Raw genomic sequence first — 12,309 nt, forward strand, 5'->3', positions numbered from 1 at the left:
TTCTCTAGTACACCTTTTTCCATCATTTTACTTTTGGTGCCCTTAGATTTTAAATGTCCTCTTGTAAATAGCATAGAGCTGCATTTTATTTTTTCTTGGCCAATCTGGTCATCTGGGTTTTAAGAGGTTAATGTAAACCACATTTTCTACCTCTGGTTTTGTACTATATATTTACCATCCCTTTTACTTTGCTTCCTTTTTCTCCTTTTCTGGCTTCCACTATAGTTTATATTCTTTTGATGATCCCTCTTAAATATCTGAAATACACACCTGACTTTACAAAGCCGGACAATACTCAGTCTCTTTATCCCCCTCTCCCATCGAACTTCCTAAAACACCTTAACTCTGATTGCCCTGTCTCCCATGTTCTTCTGTCTCATGCATCTTGTTTCTGTGGCCCACAGATTATCCATCATTTCATGTTGCATATTAAATACTCGTTTAGATTTACTGACATGTTTACTAATTTGCTCACCATTTTTCCATCTAATTTCTTCCTTTTGGGTTCCATGTCCTTGATACTGAAGTATATTCTTTTTTTTTTTGAGACGGAGTCTCGCTCTGTCGCCCAGGCTGGAGTGCAGTGGCCGGATCTCGGCTCACTGCAAGCTCCGCCTCCCGGGTTTACGCCATTCTCCTGCCTCCGCCTCCCCCCGAGTAGCTGGGACTACAGGCGCCCGCCACCTCGCCCGGCTAGTTTTTCGTATTTTTTTAGTAGAGACGGGGTTTCACCGTGTTAGCCAGGATGGTCTCGATCTCCTGACCTTGTGATCCGCCCGTCTCGGCCTCCCCAAGTGCTGGGATTACAGGCTTGAGCCACTGCGCCCGGCCTATTCTTTAAAAATTATTTTGGTGGCTGGGCGCAGTGGCTCACGCCTGTAATGCCAGCACTTTGGGAGGCTAAGGCGGGCGGATCACGAGGTCAGGAGATCGAGACCATCCTGGCCAACATGGTGAAACCCCATCTCCACTAAAAACACAAAAAGTAGCTGGGCGTGGTGGCAGGCGCCTATAATCCGAGCTACTCAGGAGGCTAACTGAGGCAGGAGAATCGCTTGAACCAGGGAGGCGGAGGTTGCAGTGAGCTGAGATCGCACCACTCTCGCCTGGCGATAGAACGAGACTCCATTTCAAAAAAACAAAAAAGATGTTGATCTTTGGTCTGTGCATTCTGCTCTGGATTTTAAGCATCATTTCTGGCAGCTCTCATTCAGGAACTGCCTCTGCAGGTCTTTCAGTGCTCGCCTCTGGAGCTCTGCTCCGGCCTGCGAGTTCTCCTGGCGTTGCCATCCGTGGCCTTTTCCTTTTAATTCTCCATCACCTGTCCTCTGGTAAGCTGCTTCCTATCCGCCTCCAGGTCCACGATTTCTCTTCTGTTGTCCTGCTCTGCCTTCTCGCCTCATCCTCTGAGACCTGAATTTCGACAGCTCTACTCTTCAATTATACTATTCTTTTTCAAACCTGGGCGTTCATTTCTAGCGTCTTGCTCTATCCTGTGTCTGACTGTGCCTCCCGCACCTTCTCCCTTCTCTTGCCTTAAGCCCCTTGAAGGCGCCGGGCCTTTGGCTCCCGCTGTTTCCCACGGTGCCCAGAACCGCCGGTCAGTCCTGACACAGACTCGGTGAGGGCGGGAAGTGGTGCCGCGGAGCTGCAGCCTGGCCTGCCCGCTCCATCGGCCCAGGGCGGCCCCACCGCCCTCCGGGCCTCTCGGGCCTCTGGGGCCTCACCAGAGTCGGGGCCACAGGAGAGGCTCCCGCGCTGCCCATGACGTCACGGGACTGTGACGCGCCCTGGAGCCCCGCCCCTCGCGTCCCGGGCCGGGGACCCAGGCTCTCTGCGCCGTGACGTCACGGGGCCGGGCGGGCGGGTTGTGCGTCGGCCCAATGGGAGCGGCGCGCCGGCCTCCCCTTTAAGGAATGTTGTGACCTGACGTCACCGAGCGAGTTACCTCCCGCAGCCGCCGCCGCCGTGCTCAGCGCGAGCGCCGGAGCCCTTGAGCGCGAGGCACGGAGCCCCCGGAGCCCCCAAACCGCAGCCACATCTCCGCGCCCCAGAGCCCCGGCCTGCGCGCCCAGCTGGGCCCGCGCGATGCCCTCCGACCGGCCTTTCAAGCAGCGGCGGAGCTTTGGTGAGGCCCGGCAGGCGAGCTGTGAGCTCGAGGCAGGGGTGCCGGGGAGGGGGGGACCCGGCCGACCCCGACTGCCGCAGGTGACGTCAGCCCCGTGACGTCAGGCTTCGGCTGGACCCTCGGGCTGGGAGGCTGGCTCCGGCCTGGGCGAGGGCTGCCTGCTTCCCCACCACGATAGGTGCCAGGGGCTGTGGGGCCTGACGGCCCCGGGGGCGGGGGCTGGAGCTGGGGCGTGGCCGGGGGCCGCCCCTTGGGGACAGGCGGGCGGAGACGTGGGGAGGACCTGGGCCGGGCCAACCCGGCCTCACGGTCTGGCCGCTGTCCGCAGCCGACCGCTGTAAGGAGGTACAGCAGATCCGCGACCAGCACCCCAGCAAAATCCCGGTGAGTCCCGCGCCCCAAGCCCTGCCCCGGCCCCGCCTCGCGCGTCCCCGACACAACCCCCTGCCCGCCCGCCCTGCTCCCAGGTGATCATCGAGCGCTACAAGGGTGAGAAGCAGCTGCCCGTCCTGGACAAGACCAAGTTTCTGGTCCCGGACCATGTCAACATGAGCGAGTTGGTCAAGATCATCCGGTGCGTGGGCGGCCGCTGCCAGGTGGTGGCTTGGGTCGGGAAGGGAGTCGGGTTCCCGCCGAGAAGGGGTCAGGGGTGATGGGACCGGTGGTGGGCCCCTGTTTTGGGGCGGCTGGAAAGGTCAAGGTCGGGGCTGCAGTCGGTGCCGGGTCAGAGGTGACAGGTGGGGTGAGGATGGGTGTGAAAGGCTGGGGGAATCATTCTGGGGGTCAGGACTATGTCCGCCCCGCAGCCAAGCCCCTTACAGCCGCATACTCTCAGGCGCCGCCTGCAGCTGAACCCCACGCAGGCCTTCTTCCTGCTGGTGAACCAGCACAGCATGGTGAGCGTGTCCACGCCCATCGCGGACATCTACGAGCAGGAGAAAGACGAGGACGGCTTCCTCTACATGGTCTACGCCTCCCAGGAAACCTTCGGCTTCTGAGCCAGCAGTAGGGGGGTCCGCCTGGGAGTGGGGGGGGCCCCGGTCAGGCCCTGCCCAGAGAGCTCCTGGTTCCTGAACTGAGCTGCCTCTGCCGTGGTGGGCTGGGCAGGCATGTATCCCCCTAGTCAGAGGGCAACCCACCTACTCTGCCCCTGGGTGGATCCTGGGCCGGTCGTGTTAGGGTTGTCCCTCTGGGTGCTGGCTGGGATGGGGGAGGGTGGGGAGCAGCCCCCAGCACCCCCCTGTGTGGTTCATCTTTTTTTTAGGCCCCTGCCTGTCTGCCCATCTGCCCCTCACCCACCCGAGGCTCTGCCCACGCCTGGACCTGCCCACCCCTGAAAGACTGGCCCCTGGCTCCCCGCCCCTCGGTCTCCACATGGTGTATGGATCTGTGGTCATTGTCCCTCTGCAGAATAAAGATTGCTCAGGCCTGCCTGGCCCTGTGCCTCCAGCTGCTTGTTTGGGCGTGGGAAGGGTGCTGGTAGGGCTGTCCGCACCATCCCCGGGCTCTGGTGCACAGACTTGTGTTCTGTGGCCTCAGTGCTCGCTCTGGAAACCCACACCTGTGTGTAGTGTTCCAGAACATTAGGGGCCACCCCTCTAGGAGTGCAGTGCAGATGTGGTCTCAGGGTAGACTTCATAACAAAAAACATTTATTAAGTAGCTACAACCTAACAAGCCCTGCTCACCTGCCTCTTCTTCCTGCCTGGGAGGGGGCTCCTTGGTATGCAGAGCCACGAAGTGGGGGGTCCAAGTTGGGGAGCTCCCTGTTCTTCCCCACAGGCCTTACTATCAGCCATGGGTCTCTTTTGGTACCAGAGACTTGTGACCTTGGACTCGAACCTCTTCTGCCCGAGCACTCGCCTGCTGGCAACTCTGACTGGAGGGCTTGGCCCAGCTTCTGGCCCCTCAGCCCCCTGAGGTCCACAAAGCCCTGTGCCAGCCAGGCCTACTTGAGCACAAGCATGGCCTCTGTGCCGTCCTTGGCGGTCAAGTAGAGGCCGTGTGTGAGGTAGTACTCCCGCCGCAGGAAGGCATAGAAGTAATCAGAGATGAGCAGGATCTGGGGGGAGAGAGAGGGTGTGAGGTGCTGCAGGGTACCTCCCCCTGAGCCCAGGATCCCTGAACTGCTGGCATATGTTAGAAGACAGGAGAGCCCCTGCCTGGCTCTGGATCATAATCACTGGAGAGGCCCTGCCCAGGGCCCCCACCTCAGGACCCAAACTTGACCCTGCAAGGTCTGTTGGCCTCTCAGAAGCTGTCCAGACTCCCCCGGCCCCCACCCATGGTATACACCTCCATCCCAGGCTCTGGTCTCAAATGCCAGCCTGGTGCCTGTGCAACCAGAGGCCTCTGCCCCCTCTTCCCACAGCCACTTCCACCCCAGCCAGGTCCACATCAAACTCCTCACCTTCCCTCTGTCAAATACACTTCTCCCACTGGGCACCCATGCCCCCATCTTCCAGCCAAGTGCCCAGGCCACAAAATTGCCCTGACACTTCTCTCATACATCAAGCCACCATGACCTGTCAATTCTACCCCTTAAACTCAAATCCACCCTTTCGATCCATCCCCACAGTCACTACTCTGGACAGAGCCACTGTCATCTCCTAAACAACAGCAAAGCTTGGTCCCTGGGCTCCCTGCTCTCACACCCATGCCCACCCCATTCTCCCTGGCAGCCAGAGGGAGCTTTTCAAAACCTACATCTGATGGTGTTACTTCCAGTCTTCAAACCCTCCAAAGGCTTCCCACGCCTTAGGGTGAAGCTCGAACTCCCTGGTGCTCTGAGACCTTTCTAGGATCCCTGCCCACCCTCTCCCGGCTCCACCTCACCCCACTGCAGGATCTTTACTGTTTCTTCTTCATGGAATGTTCTCTCCCCGTTCATCTAGTCGACAGCTGCTTATGCTTCAGGTCTCAGGAAGGATCACTTGCCCCCCAGATTAGGTCTTGGCCCCACTAATCTCTACTCAATAACAGACTCATCCAAAGCATAATTTTTCCTTCAGCTGACAGCCTGGCTGTGCCTCCTCCCCTGGCCCGGGGCCTCCATCAGGGCAGGGTCTTCGAATGGTTCTGTCACTATGGTATCTCTGTGCCTAGCTCAGTCTGTCTGTTCCATTCTGGGCCACACACAGAATCAAAGGGGGCCTAGAAGCTCAGCCCACTGTCTCTTCAAGGAGGCCCAGAAAGGAATAGGGATTTACCAAGGGCCCTGTACACCAGACCCAGAGTCTGTGGTCTCGGTCAGCCCAAGCTTCGCAAGACCACTGGTCCCTGGAGCAGGTTGGGCAGGGCCCAGCCTCAGAGAAGGATGAGCGGACGGGCTCACACTGCAGACACCGCAGCTCTCAGGCACCTGGAGGCCTCAGAGGATTGGCACCAACCACCTGGCACAGATGTGGAGACTAAGGCACAGAGCACTTGGCTATGGTCTTGGGGCAAGACAGGTTGAGCTAAGCCTGGGATCTAGACCTCCAGACCCTGTCCTGGGCAGCTTCTCACTCACCTGAAGGTAACACAACAGCAGCTAAAGAGAGATCAGAGGCGCCTGGAGTTCAGGAAGGTGTCCTGTCACCAGCAGCTCTGATGGCCTCAGGACAAGTACCTGCCATTCTATCACCACAGAAGCCCACCCGGAAGGTTTAACAATCCTCATCTTCAACATGGGCAAACTGAGACTCAAAGGGTTCAATGGTTGGCCTAAGGCTGCACCTGGAGCACTGTACTAATGGCCATGGACCCAGAAAGGTGGTCCGCCTGGGGCCCAGATCCCTGAGGAGCACCAGATTGGTCACAGTGTCAGAAAAGCAGACAGAGCTCAGGCAGCCCCTAAGGCCTGGCCCCCAGCTGCCCAGCTGGCAGCTCCAGGCTGGCCCATTGGGGGGCAGTCATCACAGCAAAGGCTGACCTCATACCCCGCAGCCCTTTCTCACCCAGGTCCGAGATGCCATCTGGGCAGGAGGAGCCCAAAGCAGGGACTGAGCTCAGAGGCTGATCCCTGAACCAGGTCAGATGAGGGGCAGATGCAATCACAATCCACAACAATCAAAACGAAGCAACTCCATGTAACACAATAATCATCTGGACAAGCAGGAGGAAGAAAAAGATGAGGTTATTAGGTTGGACCAGATGAAATTGCCATTTTTGCAGATAAAAAAAAATGGTTGAATACAGGCAATTTCATACGATCCAACCTAATATAAAACGGAAAAAAGAACACACAGAAGAGTAAGCACATTATTTAGAAGCACCAGCAGAAATGACAGTAAGAATTGAGGTAGCTATTCTTTTCCCCTATAAACCTGAACTCTGCAAACTACATACATGTATTCCACTGACAAAAATAAAACTTTGGCCAGGCGCAGTGGCTCACGCCTGTAATCCCACCAGTTTCAGAGGCCAAGGCGGGGGGATCACCTGAGGTCAGGAGTTCAAGACCAGCCTGACCAACATGGAGAAACCCCATCTCTACTAAAAATGCAAAATTAGCTGGGCGAGGTGGCGCATGCCTGTAATCCCAGCTACTCAGGAGGGTGAGGCAGGAGAATCATTTGAACCCGGGAGGCGGAGATGTGCCACTGCACTCCAGCTTGGGCAACAAGAGCGAAACTCCGTCTCAAAAATAAAAAATAAAACTTCAATTAAAACAAATCAGCCAATACATCAATGAATCAATACATCAATGGGGGGAGGAGATAAATCTTCCTTCCAGAAGAATTCCAAACAATGTAGGTAGTTATACCCCCTCCCACAGAAGGAGCTTAATTTTTGTTCACTCTGCATCCCCTAAGCCTCGGGTGGTCTAGACTTGGTTACTCACTTCCTCCTGAGGATCAGGGAAAGGGAAAAGAGTAACTTCACAGTGGAGAAACCTGGCCAACACTATCTTAACCACGTGGTGGAGGTTAACATCAGCTTGAAATCACATGGCTAGCATGTACCCCCAATAGATGTGATTCCTTCTAAAAACCCACAACCACAGGATAATCCTAAGAAAAGCATCAGACAAACCTAAACTGGGGGACAAACCTAAACTGGGTGACATTCTACGAGATGCCTGGCCGGTGGTCCTCAACTGTCAAGGTCATGACAAGTCAGGAAAGACTAAAAACAAAAGCAGAAGACACTGAGGAGGTGTGACCTTAAATGTAACGTGGACCCTTCAATGGGGTCCTGGCAGAGAAAGAGGATGTGACTGCAAAAATAGGAAATCCAAATCCATTCTAGTGTTTCAGACTAATAGTAATATATCAGGGTGTCTTAGTTTTAAACATATCATGGTAACATATAAAATGTTAACTACCTAGGCAACTAGGTGGGGGCTTACAGGAACTCTGTTCTCTCTCTCCAACTTTCCTATAAATCTAAAGTGATTCTAAAATAAAAAGTTTATTTAAAAAATAAATGGGAATGGTGGCTTGTGCCTGTAATTCTAGCTACTCGGGAAGCCGAGGCAAAGGGATCACTTAAGCCCAGGAGGTCAACCTGGGTGACAGAGTAAAACCCCAGCTCTTCAAACAGGAAGAAAATTAACAGCAATGACCTACTGTTATATTTAACAAACTCAAAATATTTTGCTGAGTGAAAGAGGGCTTTGGCAAATGTACACATAAGATTTGCACTTTTCCCTGTATAATAAATTTTACATAAGAAAAATGTAAATAAATAGTGAAGTCTAGTTAATGATACACATGCTGAAATATTTAGCAGGAAATGTACTGATGTCTGCATTTCGGTTTGAAATACATTAAAAAAGTAAGATGGACTGAGGGATGATGGGAGAAGTACAGGAAGATGTCAATGGTGGACTCCCACTGGTGGGTATGTATATGGGTGTCCAATGCTAAAGCTGTCAACTGTGCTGTGTGTGTGGAAATCTGCAGGATAAAGGGGGTGGCGGGAAGAGCCCTGTGAGCGGCTTGGGCACACAGCCCTGGGTGTCATCAGTCCTGAGTGGGCACCCTGCCCCTAGGGAGAGGACACCAGGCTGGCCCAGAGTCCTGGTCCTTTCAGAGGGAAGCCTGTAGCCGGGACAACCTCTTCTGACCTTGGGGCTTTCCATTTGGGCTGTGAGGGGGGCAGGGATTTCCCAGAAGCCCTAGAATGCAGCCAACACAGCAGCTGCAGACCCAGAGCCCCTTTGCCCTGTCTGGACAGGGGCAAGTTGGGCAAGGGGCTGTGGAATTTGCATGGGCAAGTCTGGCTATGTGATGTTAAGTCTCTTCCTGTCCCCCGGGCTGCATTTTCCTCATCTGGAAAACAACAGTAATAGGCTCTAGCTTGTTACCAACAATGCTGGGCTCCTCTAGTTTTTTTTTTTTTTTTTTTTTGAGTGCAATGGTGTGATCTCAGTTCACTGCAACCTCCGCCTCCCGGGTTCAAGCGATTCTCCTGCCTCAGCCTCCCAAGAAGCTAGGACTACAGGTGCGTGCCACTACGCCCGGTTTTTTTGTTTGTTTTTCGTTTTTTGTTTGTATTTTTAGTAGACACGGGTTTCACCGTGTTAGCCAGGATGGTCTCGATCTCCTGACCTTATGATCCGCCCACCTTGGCCTCCCAAAGTGCTGGGATTACAGGTGTGAGTCACCATGCCCAGCCGGGCTCCTCTAGTCTTTGTGCCAGAGTTAGGACCCCAGAACATGTCTGTCCCTCTGTGTCCTCAGGTCTCTGGATCCCACCCAATGTGGCTGAAATACTGCCTTGCCAATCCCCTTCTCAGACTTGCCCTCTTCTCCTTCCACAGCCACCTCCTGCTGGGAGGCCCCCCTCATCTTCTCTGGACACACACACACGCACTCACACACACACAGGTGCACACACATACACGCATGCTCACACTGCTCACACACAGATGCACACACATACATGCATGCTTGCACTGCTCAGACACATGCTCACACAGACGCACAGGTGCCACACATGCATGCTTGCACTGCTCACACAGGCATCGCAGCTGCACTCACACAGGTGACACAGCACATGCTCACAAAGCGTGCACAACACACAACTGGCTCATACATGCTCGCACACACACAGGTGCACACACATATCATGCATGCTTGCACCTGCTCAGACACAGGCTCGCACTGCCACTCCACCATGGGGCACAGTGCACACACACACACAGGTGGCACATGCACCTTGCCAATGCTTAGACACGCATCCTCGCACACACAGGTGCACACACACGCAAGCTCGCACTACTCACACAGGCTCGCACTGCACTCACACACACAGATGCACACACATACACACACGCTCACCTGCTCAGATGTTCCCTGGCTCCCCCTGCCCTACCCAGCAGCGCTGCAGCTCCCACCTATTCCTCAGAGACTCATCTCCTGCCAGGAGTCTTCTCTAACCCCACATTGTTACATGGACCCTGAAGTTAAGTCACTGCCCACTGGCCTCCCAACGAAATGGGGCTGCATTTGCTCCAGTTCTGTGGCCCCAGACCCTGCACGGGGCCAGCTCTCTCTGAGTTGTCTGCTGGTCTCTACCTTCTCAGCGCTGCCCCCAGGGACGGCTCGGTCCACATTCCTCTCTATGGCAGCCATGAGGGCTCCAGGGCCGCCTCCCCCTGGGACCATGATGAAGAGCTCATGGGGCAGCTAGCTGATAAAGGGGTGACCAGGGACAGACAGGAATCAGAAGTAGAATGAAATCCTCAGAACATGCTCCAGTGCAGGGCAGGACAGAGAGACAGGAAATGAACATCTTCTGAGTGTCTGCCCTGGGCCAGGCCCTTTAACAGAAAAACAATATTGTCCCTTTCCAACATCCCAGGGTAGGGCTGACAATGCCCACTTAGAGAAGGGAAACTCAGGGGTTATGGGCCCTGCAAAAGGTCGCATGGTAGGAAGTGAAGAGTTAGGGGCCAGTCCTGCCTATCAGAGGCCCAACCCTGAGTTCTTCCACAACCCCCTAGGGTCTGCACCCACATGAACTGAGTCCTGCTCAGAACTCAGTCCTGCTCCATGCCAGGCCTGTGCTGACACCTCAGGTACGTTTACACCCTGCAGAGGCTGCTCTCCCCAGTTCATAGCCCTGTCACTCGATGGAGAGAGAAAGAGATTGACTTTTTTGTGAAAAGCCAGTAGAGTTGTTAATCCAGTGTGTCGTGAAACTGCTAGGCTCAGGACAGCAGCCTTGGCCACCACCAGGGCTGCAGATTCCTAGAGAAGCAGGTGCTATCACCCAGGCATGTCCTGGTTCCCCAGGCCTCCTGCTGCTGTTGGGGACACTGACATTTGACAGCCAGCCCGCGCTGGGGAGGATGCATGTGGCCGTCACAGTTGGCAAAGTGCAGCAGCCTCTGCCCACCTGCCTGGGATCCAGGAAGCTGGGAGGCAGAGGAGGCTGGCGGCCGACTGTGGAGCTGGACAGCGCTTTGGCGTAACCTGGCAACCCACACGCCAGAGCGGACATTATGTGGGAGGAAATGGTGGAGGAGAAAACTCCACCCTCTAGCTCTGAAGATGCAAAGTAACAAGTGAAATCTCTGGACCTCAGTCCCAGGGGCTGCAAGGTCACAAGGTGAGACTGAGGATGGGGCTACAAGTAACTGTCCGTTACATGGCACTTTTCAATTCACAAAAACTTCTCCACATTCAGTCCTCACAACCACCTCCCCAGTTTGAGGAAACTGAGGCCACCACCACCTCCCCCAGATTTCAAGGCCTCCTCCCGGGTGCTCCGGATGCCAGGCTCTCACCTCTTACCTCTGCTCTTCCCAGCAGAGTGAGGTTTTCAGAGCATGGTTCTGATCACATTTGTCCTCACCTTAAAGCCAAAGGCGCAGTCTGGACCTCTGCATAAGAGGCCCTTGAAGGCCATGTGGTCTGACCACTGCTGTCTGAATTGGCCTCATTCCCTCTCAAGCGGTACAGCCAGTTCCACTGAGCTCTCAGCAGCATGGCGTTCCTCCCTTGCTCCCTCCTTCCTCCTCCTCCTCTCTCTTTCTCTCTTCCTCCTTCACCCCCACCCAGGTCTTGCTACCTAAAACCATAGAACCCAGTTAGATCCTACCCATCCCTCAGGATCCCACTTAGAGGCCACCTCCCCCAGGAAGCCTCCTTAACAGCCCAGCTGTGGGCTCCCAGCAGGTCAGGCTGCCCTGTCCTGCCCATGTCTTTTCCTTTCTCTCCACAGACTGAGGGCTCCTTGGAAGCACACCTCTGTCTCATTCACCCCTTGCAGAGTGCCTGGTGAATAGTAGGTACCTAATTAATATTTGCAAATAAACAAATCAGCTTTCCAGGAGTTATGGGATGTGCCTGAGGCCAGCAAGCCAGGATAGATAGGGCTGGAGTCGCTATAGAGTGTGGGCTTCCAGAGCCCTGGCCTTCTGTGGCCTTTGTCCTGCTGTATGCAGCCTGGGCTCTTCCTGTCACTCTGGTTATGGGGAGAAGAGGCTGGGAAGGGCCTGTGAGGGATAAGCTCGGGATGCTCAGCACTGGAGGGACAAAGGAATGAACTAAGACCTTGACAGAATGCCACTAGTTGGGAAAAGCAAAGTAAACACACACATCCAGCTGGATGAGGACAAGGGCTCCAGCCTGGCCACAGTCACTGCATGTCAGGAGGAACGAGCCTTCCCACACACAGACCTGGGATCTTGCACAGCCCAGGCCACACACAACCTGCAGGAAGAAACCTGAAGTGGGTCTTCAGCCATCCCCGAATGGGGGCTACACACCACTCAGCTACTAATGACCCACCCAACACATCTCCAAGCGTTTCCTCATAGGTCCCATTTCCCAGAATGACACACCAGGTCAACTGAGAGGCAATTCCAGGAGACAGGATTGTGGTTTCATCTGTGTTGCAGTGAACGATGAGTCCCAGGCAGGGGAGAGCATGCAGGAGGTTGGTGTCAGACCTCGAGCTTCAGGCCTCACTCAAAACAGAAAGCAGAATGGCCAATGCAGGGCCAGCCCAGTATCTGAGGGTCTGCAGTACAGGGAGGGGTCAGGGCTGGCCCCTCATAGCAAACAGGCAGTGGCCTGAGGAGTAGAGTTCTAGATGATCCCGATCCTGCTTGGAAGGGTGGGTGGGTGGTTGGCTGAGTACGGCAGCTGACACCTGTAATCCCAGCACTTTGGGAGGCTGAGGCAGGAGTTTGGCTTGAGCTCAGGAGTTCCAGCTCGTAACAACATAGCAAGATCCTGTCTCTAC

The 12,309-nt window shown here is 55.0% G+C and overlaps 2 protein-coding genes across 3 annotated transcripts in view; one reads left to right on the forward strand and one right to left on the reverse strand.

Moving 5' to 3' along the window:
• The first annotated feature begins 1,308 nt into the window (after nt 1-1,308).
• MAP1LC3A (microtubule associated protein 1 light chain 3 alpha) lies at nt 1,309-3,571 on the forward strand. 2 transcript variants are annotated; one of them, XM_017878684.1, is made up of 5 exons: nt 1,309-2,128; nt 2,457-2,512; nt 2,596-2,702; nt 2,964-3,133; nt 3,393-3,571. In XM_017878684.1, the coding sequence occupies exons 1-4, from the start codon at nt 2,089-2,091 to the stop codon at nt 3,124-3,126; spliced, it is 366 nt and encodes a 121-aa protein (XP_017734173.1). In that variant the 5' UTR covers nt 1,309-2,088; the 3' UTR covers nt 3,127-3,133; nt 3,393-3,571. The 2 variants fall into 2 exon arrangements, with proteins under 2 accessions (XP_017734173.1, XP_017734168.1); XM_017878679.1 differs by having other exon boundaries at nt 2,964-3,565.
• A 186-nt stretch (nt 3,572-3,757) lies between these two features.
• The window catches only part of PIGU (phosphatidylinositol glycan anchor biosynthesis class U), a 108,686-nt gene continuing 100,134 nt past the window's right edge, over nt 3,758-12,309 (reverse strand). The window contains exon 12 of the mRNA XM_017878668.1: nt 3,758-4,189. Coding sequence (XP_017734157.1) covers nt 4,076-4,189 — 114 coding nt within the window. The 3' untranslated portion in view covers nt 3,758-4,075. The remainder of the gene's footprint in view (nt 4,190-12,309) is intronic.

The sequence above is a fragment of the Rhinopithecus bieti genome, unplaced genomic scaffold (genome assembly GCF_001698545.2).
Source record: "Rhinopithecus bieti isolate Rb0 unplaced genomic scaffold, ASM169854v2 scaffold_65, whole genome shotgun sequence".
In the NCBI taxonomy this organism is placed as follows: domain Eukaryota; kingdom Metazoa; phylum Chordata; class Mammalia; order Primates; family Cercopithecidae; genus Rhinopithecus; species Rhinopithecus bieti.